This window comes from Pituophis catenifer, unplaced genomic scaffold (assembly GCF_029215685.1).
Source record: "Pituophis catenifer annectens isolate HBS135680 unplaced genomic scaffold, rPitCat1.0.hap2 SCAF_1, whole genome shotgun sequence".
NCBI lineage: Eukaryota > Metazoa > Chordata > Lepidosauria > Squamata > Colubridae > Pituophis > Pituophis catenifer.
This window is the reverse complement of record NW_027256881.1, coordinates 19085235-19099460: the sequence shown is the minus strand read 5'-3', so window position 1 is coordinate 19099460 and position 14226 is coordinate 19085235. Positions and strand designations below refer to the sequence as shown.

At 38.0% G+C, this 14226-nt stretch overlaps 1 protein-coding gene and 2 non-coding genes across 3 annotated transcripts; all 3 read left to right on the top strand.

Annotated features, from left to right (window-relative positions):
* Positions 1 to 2838: 2838 nt before the first annotated feature.
* CCT6A (chaperonin containing TCP1 subunit 6A) lies at positions 2839 to 13564 on the top strand. Its single transcript, XM_070932110.1, has 14 exons — positions 2839 to 3043; positions 4953 to 5016; positions 5997 to 6131; positions 6922 to 7095; positions 7240 to 7343; positions 7894 to 8004; positions 8431 to 8590; positions 8952 to 9034; positions 9530 to 9626; positions 9994 to 10141; positions 11265 to 11398; positions 11620 to 11722; positions 12734 to 12806; positions 13241 to 13564. Exons 1-14 carry the CDS (start codon positions 2910 to 2912, stop codon positions 13311 to 13313), a joined length of 1593 nt encoding a protein of 530 aa, XP_070788211.1. The 5' UTR covers positions 2839 to 2909; the 3' UTR covers positions 13314 to 13564.
* Positions 6435 to 6564, top strand: LOC139309147 (small nucleolar RNA SNORA22). The gene has a single exon (XR_011599805.1). It is a non-coding gene; the product is annotated as a small nucleolar RNA SNORA22 (small nucleolar RNA).
* Positions 7652 to 7786, top strand: LOC139309144 (small nucleolar RNA SNORA15). The gene has a single exon (XR_011599802.1). It is a non-coding gene; the product is annotated as a small nucleolar RNA SNORA15 (small nucleolar RNA).
* Positions 13565 to 14226: the final 662 nt, after the last annotated feature.

Here is a 14226-nt window from a genome sequence, read left to right as displayed (position 1 = left end):
GCAGACCAGTGCTGATCTAAGGAACCCATAGTAGTTTAATTAAGAGATGACAAGGGCATGAGTGACTTTGGTGCATCTTCTTCTAGCAACTTGTACACAAGTCACATCTATGCAAAAATCCAACCAAAGTCTTCCCCTGCTCTCCAAATTGAAAACCTAAGGTCAGGAGGACTGCCAGATTGTAGGACTGTCCTTTCCACAGGAGTTCAATCCTATCAGACACAAAGACTGACCGATATGTTTCTGAATCAGGAATCCCTCCTTCTTGTCTGGGTTGAGTCTAATTTTTTATATCCAAACTTTGATAGCCTCCAGATATCAGGTTATGACTTCTACTGAATCTCCCAATAAGCCTAGGGTAGAGCTGTGTAGCAAACATACATATTGTACATAAGTACTGCACAGTGATGATACAGTACTTCATCCCAAACTGATGGATTACTTTTCTCAACAGTTTCCTAAAGTTACCCATTCCAAGATATGACACAGGACTTAACCATGAGACATTCCATAAAGAACATATTTTATAATTCTGTAACTGTTCTTGGAGCAAATTCTCACAATTACCAACATTTGGCCCCATTTGCAACACTCTGCCCCTATTTTTCAACCCTCACAAGCAATCCAGAAAGATACTGTGGTTGATATTATCAAAAGCTGCTAAAGGATCTAGAACAGGCCTATCAAACTGGCAGCCCATGGGCCGGATACTTCACACACAGGCCACACCCGCCTCGGCTCTGCAAAGGCAAAAAATGTCATGATAAGTCCAGAGGTGGGTTCTACTTACCTTTACTACCGGTTTGCAAGAAATAATTAGAAGACAGTAGTTGTCCAATTTTATTCAATCCGGTCTCCTGAGAAGCAGGTGAAGCCATGTACCAGCCTCTACCACCTCCCATTTCCTCAAAGAAGCATTGACTATATCCTGCATCACTAGGCAGGTAGGGCAAGGATCTGATCTACAGCTGGCCGAGTTAAAATTGCAGAGGATTGTATCCATTTCTTTAGAATCTACAGGATTAAAAAAAAATCTGTCCTTTCTATAGATTCTGCTCATTCAGCAGAAATCAAATTATGCTTCATTTATCATTAAATGATAAATTTATCATTTAGAGTAAGCTCAAAGCTTACTCTTTATCATTACAGAGTAAACTCAAAGCTAAGCTTTAACTCATGTCTGGTCACATTCGCCTCTTGTTTTATCCCAAGCATTGTTCCAGGCATCTCTTCAGCCATTTCATTTCCCAGAGGCCCTCACTGAACCACTAGGCACCATAGGATTGGCAGGCAAGGAAAGGCTGCTCAGGGGTAAGCTTATCAAATGCCCTAGTACTTTTGTGTTCCAGAGAGCAACAAGGTAGCCAAAAAGAGTCCTGACCAAAAGCAAAAATGTCATTAGATAAATCTGCTGTGTTCATCAGATATCTGGGAAAAATAAGCCCCTCCTCCCAGGCAGGTCTAGTTAACTTTAAAAGATCACAAGAGAATGATCTGCCATGAAAATGAACTGATATAAAAGCCTCCCCACAAAGGAAATCACAACATATCTGCTCCACCGTGAATATGGTCTTTCATGTTAGGCCACTGATGGGGATGGGACAATGATTGTAATGACAGCCATGAAACCTTAGGCTGCCTCTGATTTCAGAGAGGGAAGATTGAAATCACCCAGTACAGGTATTCCTTAACGTACGACCACAATTGAGCCCCAAATTTCTGTTGTTAAGTGAGACATTTGTTAAGTGAGTTTTGACCCATTTTACGACTTTTCTTGCCATAGTTAAGTGAATTGCCACAGTTGATAAGTTAGTAACCTGGTTGTTAAGTGACTCTGGCTTCCCCATTGACTTTGCTGGTCAGAAGGTCACAAAAGGGAATCACATGACTTTGGGACACAGCAATTGTCATAAATATGAACCAGTTGCCAAGTGTCTGAATTTTGATCACATGACCCTGGGGTCATGTGAAAAATGGTCATAAATCACTTTTTTCAGTGCCGTTCTAACTTTGAAAGTCACTAAATGAACTGTTCTCAGTCGAGGGCTACCTGTACTAGCAGTCTAGGCCACAAAACCCCCACCATGAGATTAAGCAGCTTGATAAAGCATTTGGAAGGATGTTAGGATTGCCATCCCTAGCCTGTTCCTTTGGCCCCAAGTCTTGAGCATGTATTTATTAGAACTAACAAGAGAATTTTAAAAACAAATGGCAAAAATTAGGACTTTTGACTTCTCTATTTATTCTGAGGAATATGGCATAATTAATGTTACCTACATTATGTATTAAACTGTTAGGAAAACATTGCAAATAATTTGATATTAGTGGCCAGATTTCAAATGACAGGAAGAGTGGACTTATTTTAAATATAGAACACTCCTTTATTTGTTCATTCTTTTGATTTTGTTCCTCAGTTCCTGAGAGTTCAGGGGAGAATCCCAAAATCTGAGATTTAAGGGAGCAATGTAACAGTGCTTTCATGTGTGTGGGTGCACGTGTGCATTCATAAACACTTTTTAAGCAATCCAGAGAACAAAATGTTTCTTAAACAAATAATTTAAATCAGATTATATAGTAATATTTTAAAGTTCTATGAATATTCCACACTTAGGCCCACCACCATTTTGCATAGCAACTGTCTCCAACCGCCACCCTAGCCGTTATATCAGGCAGCCCAGTGGACCCCTGAGCGACGCAGCTATTTGACCAATGGGAATGAAAGGCGGCCTTTCAGAGGACCAATAGCACCCCAAATGCTCAGGCCTTGATATGGACTATTCTAGAATGAAGGCGGTTGTGACGTCTCTAGGCCCGCCCCCTCGTTTCGTCAGACCTGGGTAAAGTCAGGCGGGAGCGTGCGTACACTCGCTCCTTTCCTTTTTTTTCTCCTCCAGAAGTAGTCGGGAGCGATGGCGGTGAAGGCGCTCAACCCTAAAGCTGAGGTAGCGCGAGCTCAAGCAGCTCTGGCGGTCAATATCAGCGCGGCGCGGGGCCTGCAGGATGTGCTCAGGACCAATCTCGGGCCCAAAGGAACCATGAAAATGTAAGGCGGGGGGGGAAGGGGGGGGCTCATTGTAGGAGCTGAGGGTTGGGGAGGAGAGGCGTAACCACGCCTTAGCCCCGCCCACCCACATGGCGTTCGAGGCCGGGAGTGGCGTGGTGAACGCATGCGCAAAATAGCCTCGAACTCACCTACCGATATGCTCCTTTGTACGTAGTCTTTCCGCAGCGTTGTCAAATCAAATTTTCTTTTATAAAAATGGAAAGGATCAGGCAGTACCAGTAGTGGCATCTATTTTTTAAAAAAAAAAACAAATACATGCAGAGAGACAGCAAATATGTCTCTACAGGGCGTGTAATTAGTTAAAAAGCACTGAGCGGTACGATAAACTTCCAGATGAGCATAAAATACTTATATGTTCTGCCTCAAGTCAATTTAGAGTGATTACATATAAGGCTTGCTTCATTTTATCTCTACGCAATTAGTTAGGAATCTTTATTCAATGCACATCCTGCCTTTTGTACTGGAGTTCGAGGTGCCATGCGTAGTCTGCCCTCCTCCTGTTTGTCCCCACATGGGTTGGGCTTAGAGAGACCACAAGTAGCTCAAAATCACCTGTGAGCTTGTGTGGCTGGAGGTGGACTAGGACCTGTATTTTACTACTCCCAACTCCTTACCCCACTGGTTCTCTAAATTAGGCTTTGAGCATAAAATTGTCCCATCAGGCAATTAATTTTGTACAAGTCAGAATTTGAAACATACTAATTGAACACAATTGTCTTACCTTTGGGGGTGGGGGTGGGGTTACAACTCGTCCACCATCACAGGTGGAGCACTGTTAGCATGTACTTGGCTTAATTATCAATGCATGGTGTCAGCTCAATGAAAGCATGGCAGGTTTGATTGGCCAGATCTTAGTCTGAGGCAATGTCATAGGTTTATAATTGTACCTCTCCCAAAATTAGCGCTCTTACACAACTCCAAAGTACTGAAGTTGTTATGCCGTCTCCATCTGGTTGCTGTAACTGGCTGGAGGAGGAGATAGCATTAGAAGAATATTCCCTTGATTAATAGGATAGTCAGTTCCAGAATTGAAAGTAGAAAAGAGAGCCTTGGTGGTCATGGTGCCTGCTTAGCATTTCTGTTACATAAGTTTTTCTTTCACAGTGATTGTATTATTTTATTGGTCAAGCCCCAAACTATTTTTGCTAAGTCCCCATCTCTTTTTCTCTCTAAAGAGAAAGTCAGGGCTATGGGATGCATGCCAAACAATCAGAAGGTTCTCCACATTGGGGTGACAATGTGGGTCCTTTATACAAGTAGACCTCGACTTATTACCACAATTAACCGCAAAATTTATGTTGCTAAGTGAGACATTTTTGTGACTTTTCTTGCGACAATTGTTAAGTGAATCACTGCACTTGTTAAATTAGAAACCCAGTTAAATGAATCTGGCTTCCCCATTGACTTTGCTTGTCAGAAGGTTGCAAAAGTTGATCACATAACCCTAAAACACTGCAAACAACATGAGTCATTTGCCAAGCATCTGAATTTTGATCATATGACCATGGGGATGCTGCAACGATCATGTGAAAAACAGTTGTAAATCACTTTTTTCACTACTGTTGTAACTTTGAATAGTCACTAAACGAACTTGTAAGTTGAGGACTACGTGTAATGATATTCTTCATTTCAAATTATGATGGTTGGGTTAAGATATATATTTATTAATAGGTCTTTCCTTAATGATATTTATGATGAGCCCAAAAAAGGAAACATAATTTGCTTTGAAATGTCATCTCTTTTTGCAAAACTATTGAATCATCCTTTGTACTATGACACAGTAAGGATAGTGATATTAGTAAATTAAATTTGTCAGGTCCTTTTGCCCAAACACTTGGAAAAGGAACTGGGATTGAGGGCTGATGGCTTTGCTTTCTGTTTTCCATAGGCTTGTATCTGGTGCTGGTGATATCAAGCTTACCAAAGATGGCAATGTCCTGCTTCATGAGATGGTAAGCTTTCCCTTCCCTTCCAAGAATATAATTTTAAAATATCAAGTCATACAATATATTCTAGAAGTTTTATTTACATGCAGAAAAGAAGCATGTTGCTAGATCTTACTAGGTGAACACTTTTGGTGATACAGTGTTACTAAAATGTTATGTCAAATTTACTGATGATTTTATATTTTATTTCAGCACAAAATGCTGTGTTTTGTTCAAATTGTGTAACAATATTCTCGAAGGATCTGTTGATCAAAGCATAAACTTCTCTGCTTTTATGGTTCAAAGATTAGAATATATACATTGCTGGTGTTACTGTGGATTGTTTCTTCAAGTGATTAAATTGATAACAAAGCACAATAGTAAAAGGAGGAGGAATGTATTCATTTTTATTTGATTTCTATGGCCGCCCATCTCAACAAATGACTCTGAGTGGTATACATCATAAAACATAAAAAGAAATACATACAGTTGTTGAGTGGAACTATTGCCATGGATGTTAATATAGTTAAGAAACACCGAATACATTTGGGATCCCAGGTACATATTCAAGTATTCACGCCTTATGAATGGCCAGTAGGTATGCGGTCATCTTGATATATGAAGGGAAAATATTCCAGAAGGCAGAGGTTAAGGCAGAGAAATGACATTCCTGGCCGGCAGGCCCCGTGACATGCCAACCTAACCTCCTGCATCAAATTGGATGGGTAGAAATGACTGGGAGAGGACAGTCTCTTAGCTAGCTTGGTTTCAAGCCATGAAGGGTTTTAAATACAATAATGGCCATTATGGCCACCCATCTCAACAAGTCTCTATGGGTGGTATACATCATAAAGCATAAAAAAAATAAAAGCTTGGAGTTTTTGAATGCTCTTCCTGGGGAACCCCATGTAGAGCATATTGCAGTAATCCAGAAAAGAGCTCATGGGTGACTAAGCAAAGGAATGACATTTTGATGATACTCTTTTTGTTCTCTTTACATCCATCAGCAAATCCAACATCCAACAGCTTCCTTGATAGCCAAAGTAGCAACAGCACAAGATGACATCACTGGTGATGGGACTACTTCTAACGTCCTTATAATTGGTGAGCTGCTCAAGCAGGCAGATCTCTATATTTCAGAGGTATGTGACAATGTTATATGTCATATATGTACTTGTAATCTGCATGAGGACATCTTCATTTTGCTTTCAGATTTAAAGCTGAGTGAGAAATTATTGGTGTTGCTATTAAAACAAGAGTTAGTTGCACCATCCCTATTTTGCTAAATCAAAGTGAATATCCATTAACTAGATTAAAATTTCAATCTTTGTAGCATGTTTAACAAATTAATTTTATTTTTCCTGTGGCTCTGAACTTTTATTTATTCAGATTAGGGGTGGTATATAATTGTTCTGACCACAGTATGTGAGAAATTTTTGAGTCTGTTGCACAGTGAACACCCAAATGAGCTCCATAGTTCCTTTGGCATAATTCTGTGCAAGAATAAACTGTACTTTAACCTCTGCATTGAAAGGACTTTTTCCTTTTATATGTATTCAAAAGGACAGTACAATGTGTCTTCATGCGCAGCCGCCGATCATCTAAAAAAGTTGAAATAGTTTTCCCTGAAATCACTTGATTTAATCTATTGTTGCATAGGCAGATTTTCCATTGTTTTCTTTTCTCTCAAATGTTACCATTAATAATGTCATAATAATATATTAAATGTATATGCCATTCAACTCGCAGGGATTGGGCAGCTTCAGTACCTGCTTCAGGGGTTTAAAGTATGTCTGCAGAGGTTTTAAAAAAAAATAATAATAATAAAAGGAAATTGCTTGTGGAAACTGATTGCTTGATTTTTGCCTATAACCAGAGTATGAAATTGTATATGTGTGCATGGTTTTTTAAAAATTGTTTGTTTGGTATTAGGGGTTACATCCTCGATTAGTTACAGAAGGATTTGAAGTTGCAAAAGAAAAAGCTCTTCAGGTCCTGGAGCAGGTCAAAGTAGCAAAGGAAATGGACAGGGAAACACTCCTAGATGTTGCTAGAACTTCCCTCCGCACAAAGGTCCATGCTGAGCTTGCTGATATCTTAACTGAGGTGAGTTTTATGGATTTGTGTTATCCAAAAATAAATTCTATATAATTCCCATATTTAAAGTGAAGTGGATCCCTGGAGGAGGGATAGTTGAGTTACTAAATTCTGTAGTCCTGTTTGATGAGGCTTGTTCTCTTTTCTTTGAAGGCTGTGGTCGATTCGATTCTGGCAATCAGAAAACCAAACGAGCCAATAGATCTTTATATGGTTGAAATAATGGAGATGAAGCACAAATCTGAAACAGACACAACGTAGGTATAAGATAAATGGACTCTGTTCCCAAAGCCTTGAAACATATCAGTCTTACATCTCCCTTCTGGCAGAATTGTCACTGTTCCACATCATGCTCCAGATTTTGGATCTTGTGGAATTCCGTGCCAGCATGACAGAGAATTGTGGGAATTACTGTTCAACACTGTGGGCCCTAGGATGGAAGATATACTACACTGTTTCAGCTTTATAATATCTGATAAATAAAGATACATAGTTATCTTTTATTCTGAACTGTTAAAGGGATTGAAGCCAAAGTTTCATAAGTGTGAAGTACTTAGAACCGAGGGCATGGGTGAATTCTGCATTGGCTTTTGCAATGGCTAATGGAGTCAGACACCATGCAAGAATAAAATTTGCCTCAGATTTATTTAGTGACATGCTGTGCTAAAGCAGTATGTTTGGATCTGAAAGGGATACACAACAAAGTTGTTCCTAGGAGTCCTAATTTTAGCATGAAATGCATGAGACTAGAAGGGATAAACAATTGAAACTAACTTCTTAAAAAGCTATTTTAAATATCTTTTACAGCCTAATAAAAGGACTTGTCCTGGACCATGGCGCTCGTCATCCTGACATGAAGAAGAGGCTTGAAGATGCTTACATCCTTATTTGCAATGTGTCACTAGAATATGAAAAAACGTATGTATACATTAGAATTTACAGCTCTAATTGGGACTTGCAAACTGAGCTGGTTTAATCCTACATTTCTGGAGTTTGGTATTTGGCTTATAGGATCTTCTTGGTTGAAATCCACTATTTCTGGTGTCAATTACTTCTGACTGCCCTTACCTTCACCTATATGTTTACTGGGATAGAAAACAAATTAGGCCAGATATGATTAGTATTTGAATGGGAGACACCACATAATGCTTAGATGATATGCTAGACTTGGGAGATGAAAAAATCCTGGAAGGTGACAATGGAAAACTATTTCTGTATAGTTGTCAAGAAAACTGCCTGGGTTTTGTCCATGTAATTCCTGGAAGTTAGGTTTGACCCAAGTGTTAGGTTACTTTTTATGTTTCCTGTCTAACTTAAATTCTGACAGCATTTTTTTTTCTCCAGAGAGGTGAATTCTGGATTCTTTTATAAGAGTGCAGAAGAAAGAGAAAAGCTTGTTAAAGCAGAAAGAAAGTTCATTGAAGAAAGAGTGAATAAAATCATAGAATTGAAAAATTCAGTTGTTGGGGATTCAAATAAAAGTTTTATTGTCATCAACCAAAAGGTAAGAGAAGGGTTTGGTATTGATTGAGATGGTCCAAGGTGCATTGGACAAAATTTGCATCCAGATTTTGTTGATCCATTTTATCAGAAATGGGCAATTTGTGCAAATGGCTATTTGTCAACATTTGTTACTTGTGGTATTGTAAATGATCCAGAATTTCTGGGAGTCAAATTACATTTTATTATGCAAATAACATAAACTGATGATAAATTCATCATTAACAGACATTTAGCTATAATAGGAACCCCAGTGGTCCATTAAATCATGGTATTGTTGCATCTTTTCTGTATTTAATTTTTCAGTATAAGCTTTATTTAAACCCGAGTAGATCTGCTTATTGCATGGTCTTCTGTATTTTCAGGGGATTGATCCTTTCTCCCTGGATGCACTTGCAAAAGAAGGGATAGTAGCACTGCGCAGAGCAAAGCGAAGAAATATGGAGAGGTCAGTTTCTGCAAAAACCTGGGGGCTGCCTTGGGCTGACACTGCTGTTTCTTTTCCTTTGAAAATATTTAGCTGCTAATACAGCATCTTGTAAATCAGAAAAGTGACATCCAAAACTTTTGAGAGGAGTGGTCTTCTCTTACGTTATAATTCTAATCTTAGATGTTTGGAAAACATTAGGAAATTTATAAACAATGTGTTCTTTAGAATTTATTCAAAATAAATTTAGAATATTGGTATAAATTAACATCTTTAATCGCTTTGAATTGTTAGTATTACATAAAGATATTCATATATTGATCCCCCTTTTTTAGAACAAAGGGACTGCTTAATATTCTTGGTTGCATTTAAAAATAGGAGCAGGTATTGCCACCAGCCTAAGTCCTGGTTTACTGAATAAATCACAGCTTGGTTCACAACTTGCCAAGCCAAATCAAGTATGTATGTAAACCACAGACTATAACAGAAATATCCAAGCATATTCTTTATGTTCAGGTTAACTCTTGCCTGTGGAGGTATTGCTATGAATTCTGTAGATGACCTTTCCATTGACTGCCTGGGACATGCAGGTCTTGTCTATGAATATACCTTGGTGAGTTTGATTTTTGAAGTATGTAATTCTTTTCAGTTTGATTTCTGTGGCAAGCATAATTAATACCGAACTTCAATAGTTTTATGTTATTCATCAGCTGAGTGGGTAGATGGATGGGTGGAAGAACGTTTCATAGAATTAGAGCTGCTCTTTGAGGGAGCTGAGTGATTTAGAAATATGCTAAATTAATCTTGGAATTCTTAGATATTACTCAATAGAGCAAACTCAAGAGTTTTTAAAAAAACATAAAAATAGGCATAGTAATAAGAATATAATAAATGTACTGTTCAAAATTATAGAAAACCAAATATATATCACATAGCATTTATGATCCTTAAATAATGTCTGAATTGTTCTCTCTGCACAGGGTGAAGAGAAATTCACTTTTATTGAGAAGTGTGAAAACCCTCGTTCTGTGACTCTGTTGATCAAGGGACCGAATAAGCACACACTGACACAGATCAAGGATGCTGTAAGAGATGGACTGCGTGCTGTCAAAAATGCCATTGAGGATGGTGAGTCAGGATTAGAAGCACTTCATATTTTAGTAGCCTCAGGGCAGCCAATTGATTAAATGAAGTTTTATTTTAATATTACTTCAATTACTATATTTGATTAATAGCATTTTGAAAATTCACTTTTATCAAAAAGAGGTCCAGTAGCTCGAAGTGGCATACATAGCACTCCCTTCTCTGATTTTTCCAACAAAAGCAATGGTTAGGGGCAGATTAGACTGACTAAAGAGCTTCTTTGTAGATTTGAATATGCATCTCTCTGGTCTTTAGTCATCACATCTTGAAGTTGCCTTCATTGGTTCACTAATTTTACTTTGGAGAATACAGTGGAATCTAAAACTTCATGAATGGTGCTACTTAAGACTGATCTCAAATAAGGAAAATTGTATTTGCAGGAAATTATATTTTAAAATGCTAAGTTCAGCATTCTTCATATTTCAAGGTTTTCTTGTGGATAAACATTTTTGCTTCAGGATACTTTTGTGTTGCTACATTTAGATAAGCCCAGTAGTACCTCCTATGTGATTGATGTGTTTTGGTTATGTGAGTACCAATATAATTGAGATTGTGGTGATGGCTAACAAAACAACATAAATTCTCTCATAAAATAGACCTACCACACCAGCTCTGGCTCCTAGTAGTGCCTGTGCTAGTATAGCTAAGCCATCTTGAATGAACATAGGTGTTGCAACTTACAATACGCTGCTAAGGCAATTATAGCCAAACCCCCCCCTTTCTTTTGTAAACTGAAGCATAATAATGCACTAAAACTTCAGATTAATGAGTTTTGATATTTTAAAATAATTATAAGTAGTTACTATTGTCCTGCCTTTCAACTGAAAACTATTTTAAAGGTACATAAATGTATAGTGGGAGGAAGGAATGAAGGTAAAATAAGACTACCACATAGATGATGATTGTACAAACATCAGAGGCATACAGCATGTGTTGAGTTTGAAAGATTTTTCCAGACTTAAAATTCTTCCTTTAAGAAGACTTGAGAACTCCCAAAAGCTTTATATTTAAGAAATAGGGTTACCCTTTTAAAACACTATTTCTTTGGCTGTCTGTTCTGCATTTTGTTGCAGGATTGATGTTAACAAATGATTTTTTTATTCTCCAGGCTGTGTAGTTCCAGGTGCTGGAGCCTTGGAGGTGGCAATAGCTGATGCACTTGTAAAACATAAGCCCAGTGTGAAAGGAAGAAGCCAGTTGGGGGTTCAGGCATTTGCTGATGCATTGCTGATCATTCCTAAGGTAGGAAGCTTCTGGACTCGAATAGCATTCTTGAGCTCTGTAGTTACCATCGACAAGACTTTTCAGCTATCAGCAGAGATACAGCTGAAATGAAAATGAAAAGGAGTGGGTGTCAGTCAGTTTTAAGTATATATTGGGCATTTACTAAATACCAAATAGCTCATTTTTGACAGAGTGAACAATAGAAAATACCCCCCCCCCCCCTTTATTTATTCTTACAGGTACTTGCTCAGAATGCTGGCTACGATCCTCAGGAAACGCTAGTTAAAGTTCAAGCAGAATATGCTGAGTCAGGACAACTAGTGGGGGTGGACCTAAATTCTGGTGAGTACAGAGCAGTGGTTGGGACTAGTATGATTGACAGGGACTTACTTCACAATTCCAGCCTGCTGGGTATGTTATGGTCATCAAAGTTTTTCCTTTTACAAACTAAGCTAGCAGATGGTTGATGATTTTTAAAAATGACAGTTATTATAAACTAGTTCAGTTGCAAGCTTTTATCCAGAAAACAGTAGCACAAACTTCTCAAGAGATCCTTGGTGCTGTCTGAGCTTGGTTTCTTGCCAACATTTCTTTATGCAAACTAAGTAACATCAGCACTGATTATGTTATCTAGTTTGGGTAATGAAACATCTGCAAGAAAACAATCAAGCTCAGAGAGCACCAAGGACCCCACAGTTCAACCCTGAGCTGCAAGCATTCTCCTTTATCGATGTTCTCTTTAGAATTTATTGAGGTAGGCTGGTGATAATGGTTGTACTTTTATTTGTGACAATTTAGCAATTACATAAACTTGTAACTGTTAAAAAGGTTACAAATCTGAGTATTGTAAAGAAAGCTTGGTCATGTTCCTAATAACCCAGGCAAGGGCAGGCTATAAACATTTGTTGTACATGTAATCCTCAATTTAAATCTCAATTGGGATTGAAATTAAGGTTGCTAAAAGGTGCAATCATTAAGCAACTTGACTGGACCCAATTTTATGACTCATTTTTACCACAGCCATTAAGCAAATCAGTTTCTTACCACAATCATTAAGCGAATCATATGGATGTTAAGTGAATCACACTATTGTGAAGTGAATCTGATTTCCCCAATTTACATATTGAAAACTGGCTGGGAAAGTTGCAGAATGCTCCCAAAGGAAACAGACAATTTCTCTCCAGTTTCTAAACCATGTTTAACTTGATAGCATATTTATGCATGTCTTCAGTTTCCAACCCAGTTTGTACAAAAGGTCCTTTATAAAACAAAACAACCCTGGCAGTCTTATCAAAAGAAAATGGAACAGATATTATTGTTGCCTTTTAATGAACTTTCTCCTATGTCTTTCAGGTGAGCCAATGGTGGCAGGAGCAGCTGGAATCTGGGACAATTACAGTGTTAAAAAACAGTTGCTTCATTCTAGGTAACATTTTATAGCTAACCATTTTTTAAAAATGACCTCAACTGCATTTGGAATTGTATATAGAATTTGACAAGTAAGACCTGGTTGAGTAAACTTTTTACATAAATAGGTATGTTTTTCCAGACTATTTTAATGCTTGTAACTAGGTATAGAGTCTGATGTTTCAGGATTTTTGCTTTTAATGCAGGAAGAAAAAGCAGAAATGGCCATATGAACCTTCTTAAGGAATACAAGAAAAGGGGCTGACTGTACTTTAATAAACAAATGATAAATTAGGCATTTTAACTTTGCATAATGGATTATTGTGGTTTTTATTGTTGTGAGCCGCCCTGAATCCGTTGGAGATAGGGCAGCATATAAGCCTAATAAAATAAAATAAAATAATTAAATAAATAAATAGAGACCAATAAAATTTATCTTCCTGTTTTCTCCAGCACTGTTATTGCTAGCAACATTCTCTTGGTTGATGAAATTATGCGAGCTGGAATGTCATCTCTCAAGGGCTGAATTGGAAGACCTCGAATGGAGAATCTCTACCAACGGTTTCCTGAATTCATGTTAACAGCATCCCTTTTCCAATATGTAATTCAAAAATTATAGGAAGAAGAAAAGTTTACCTTCAGGAATTTGGCCACTCACAAATTGAGATCTTTCATTTCTATAGAATCAATTACTATTTATTTTTTACATGCACTGAACAAATGCATCTGAAGTTACTGTCTTTCTGCCCATTAAAGTTTTGCCCTCTCTTCAGGCTTGAGTGTTGTCTATTTTAAAAATGCTCACTGTTTATATTATTTTCTATAGTTTCCCCTGCATTAAAAAACTCACCCTTTTTATGACCATGTAGTCCCTTCCTGTAGTGTCAGGGTAATATATGGAGCTGAGCATTTACTGGCTGGATGCCTTTCTTGACACCACATGGGAGTTTGCAGCAGATACTTCTATTCACTTTAGGAGAGAAACATCGGCCGTTATCTAGGATTGAACTCTCAACCTTCCAAATGGCAGGCGAGCATCATCTCCAGTAGGCCACCATGCGACTCATATTTTCTACTGCATTGTTGGTATGAAATTCCATGGCACATATTGCCAGAAAAAACTTACCTTGTTATATATGCATTCAAGGTGGTGCATTACAAATATAAAACATCCTAAATCGTTAGAATTAAAATCAAGGTGTTAAAATTAGTTTGAAATTAAAAGCCTAGTGATGAAATGCATTTTTGCCATTTTTCTTGAAAGTCTCTAATGGACAAAACGCTATAGTGGGATGGTGGCTGAGGCACTGGAAAGAGGAGCTTGGCAGGCAGGCAGGCAGTGGGTAGACTGTGTTGGGACATTTGGGCAGGCAAAGGTGAGGCATCTTGCCACGGAGTTAGGGTTAGATTACTCAACCCTTGCTCATTACTACTATATT

Coding starts and splice junctions, on each gene's coding strand:
- CCT6A (XM_070932110.1), top strand. CDS start 2,910: ATGGCGGTGAAGGCGCTCAACCCTAAAGCTGAGGTAGCGCGAGCTCAA. Junction 11,399..11,619: donor CATTGCTGATCATTCCTAAG/GTAGGAAGCTTC, acceptor TTATTCTTACAG/GTACTTGCTCAGAATGCTGG. Junction 11,723..12,733: donor GGGGGTGGACCTAAATTCTG/GTGAGTACAGAG, acceptor TATGTCTTTCAG/GTGAGCCAATGGTGGCAGGA.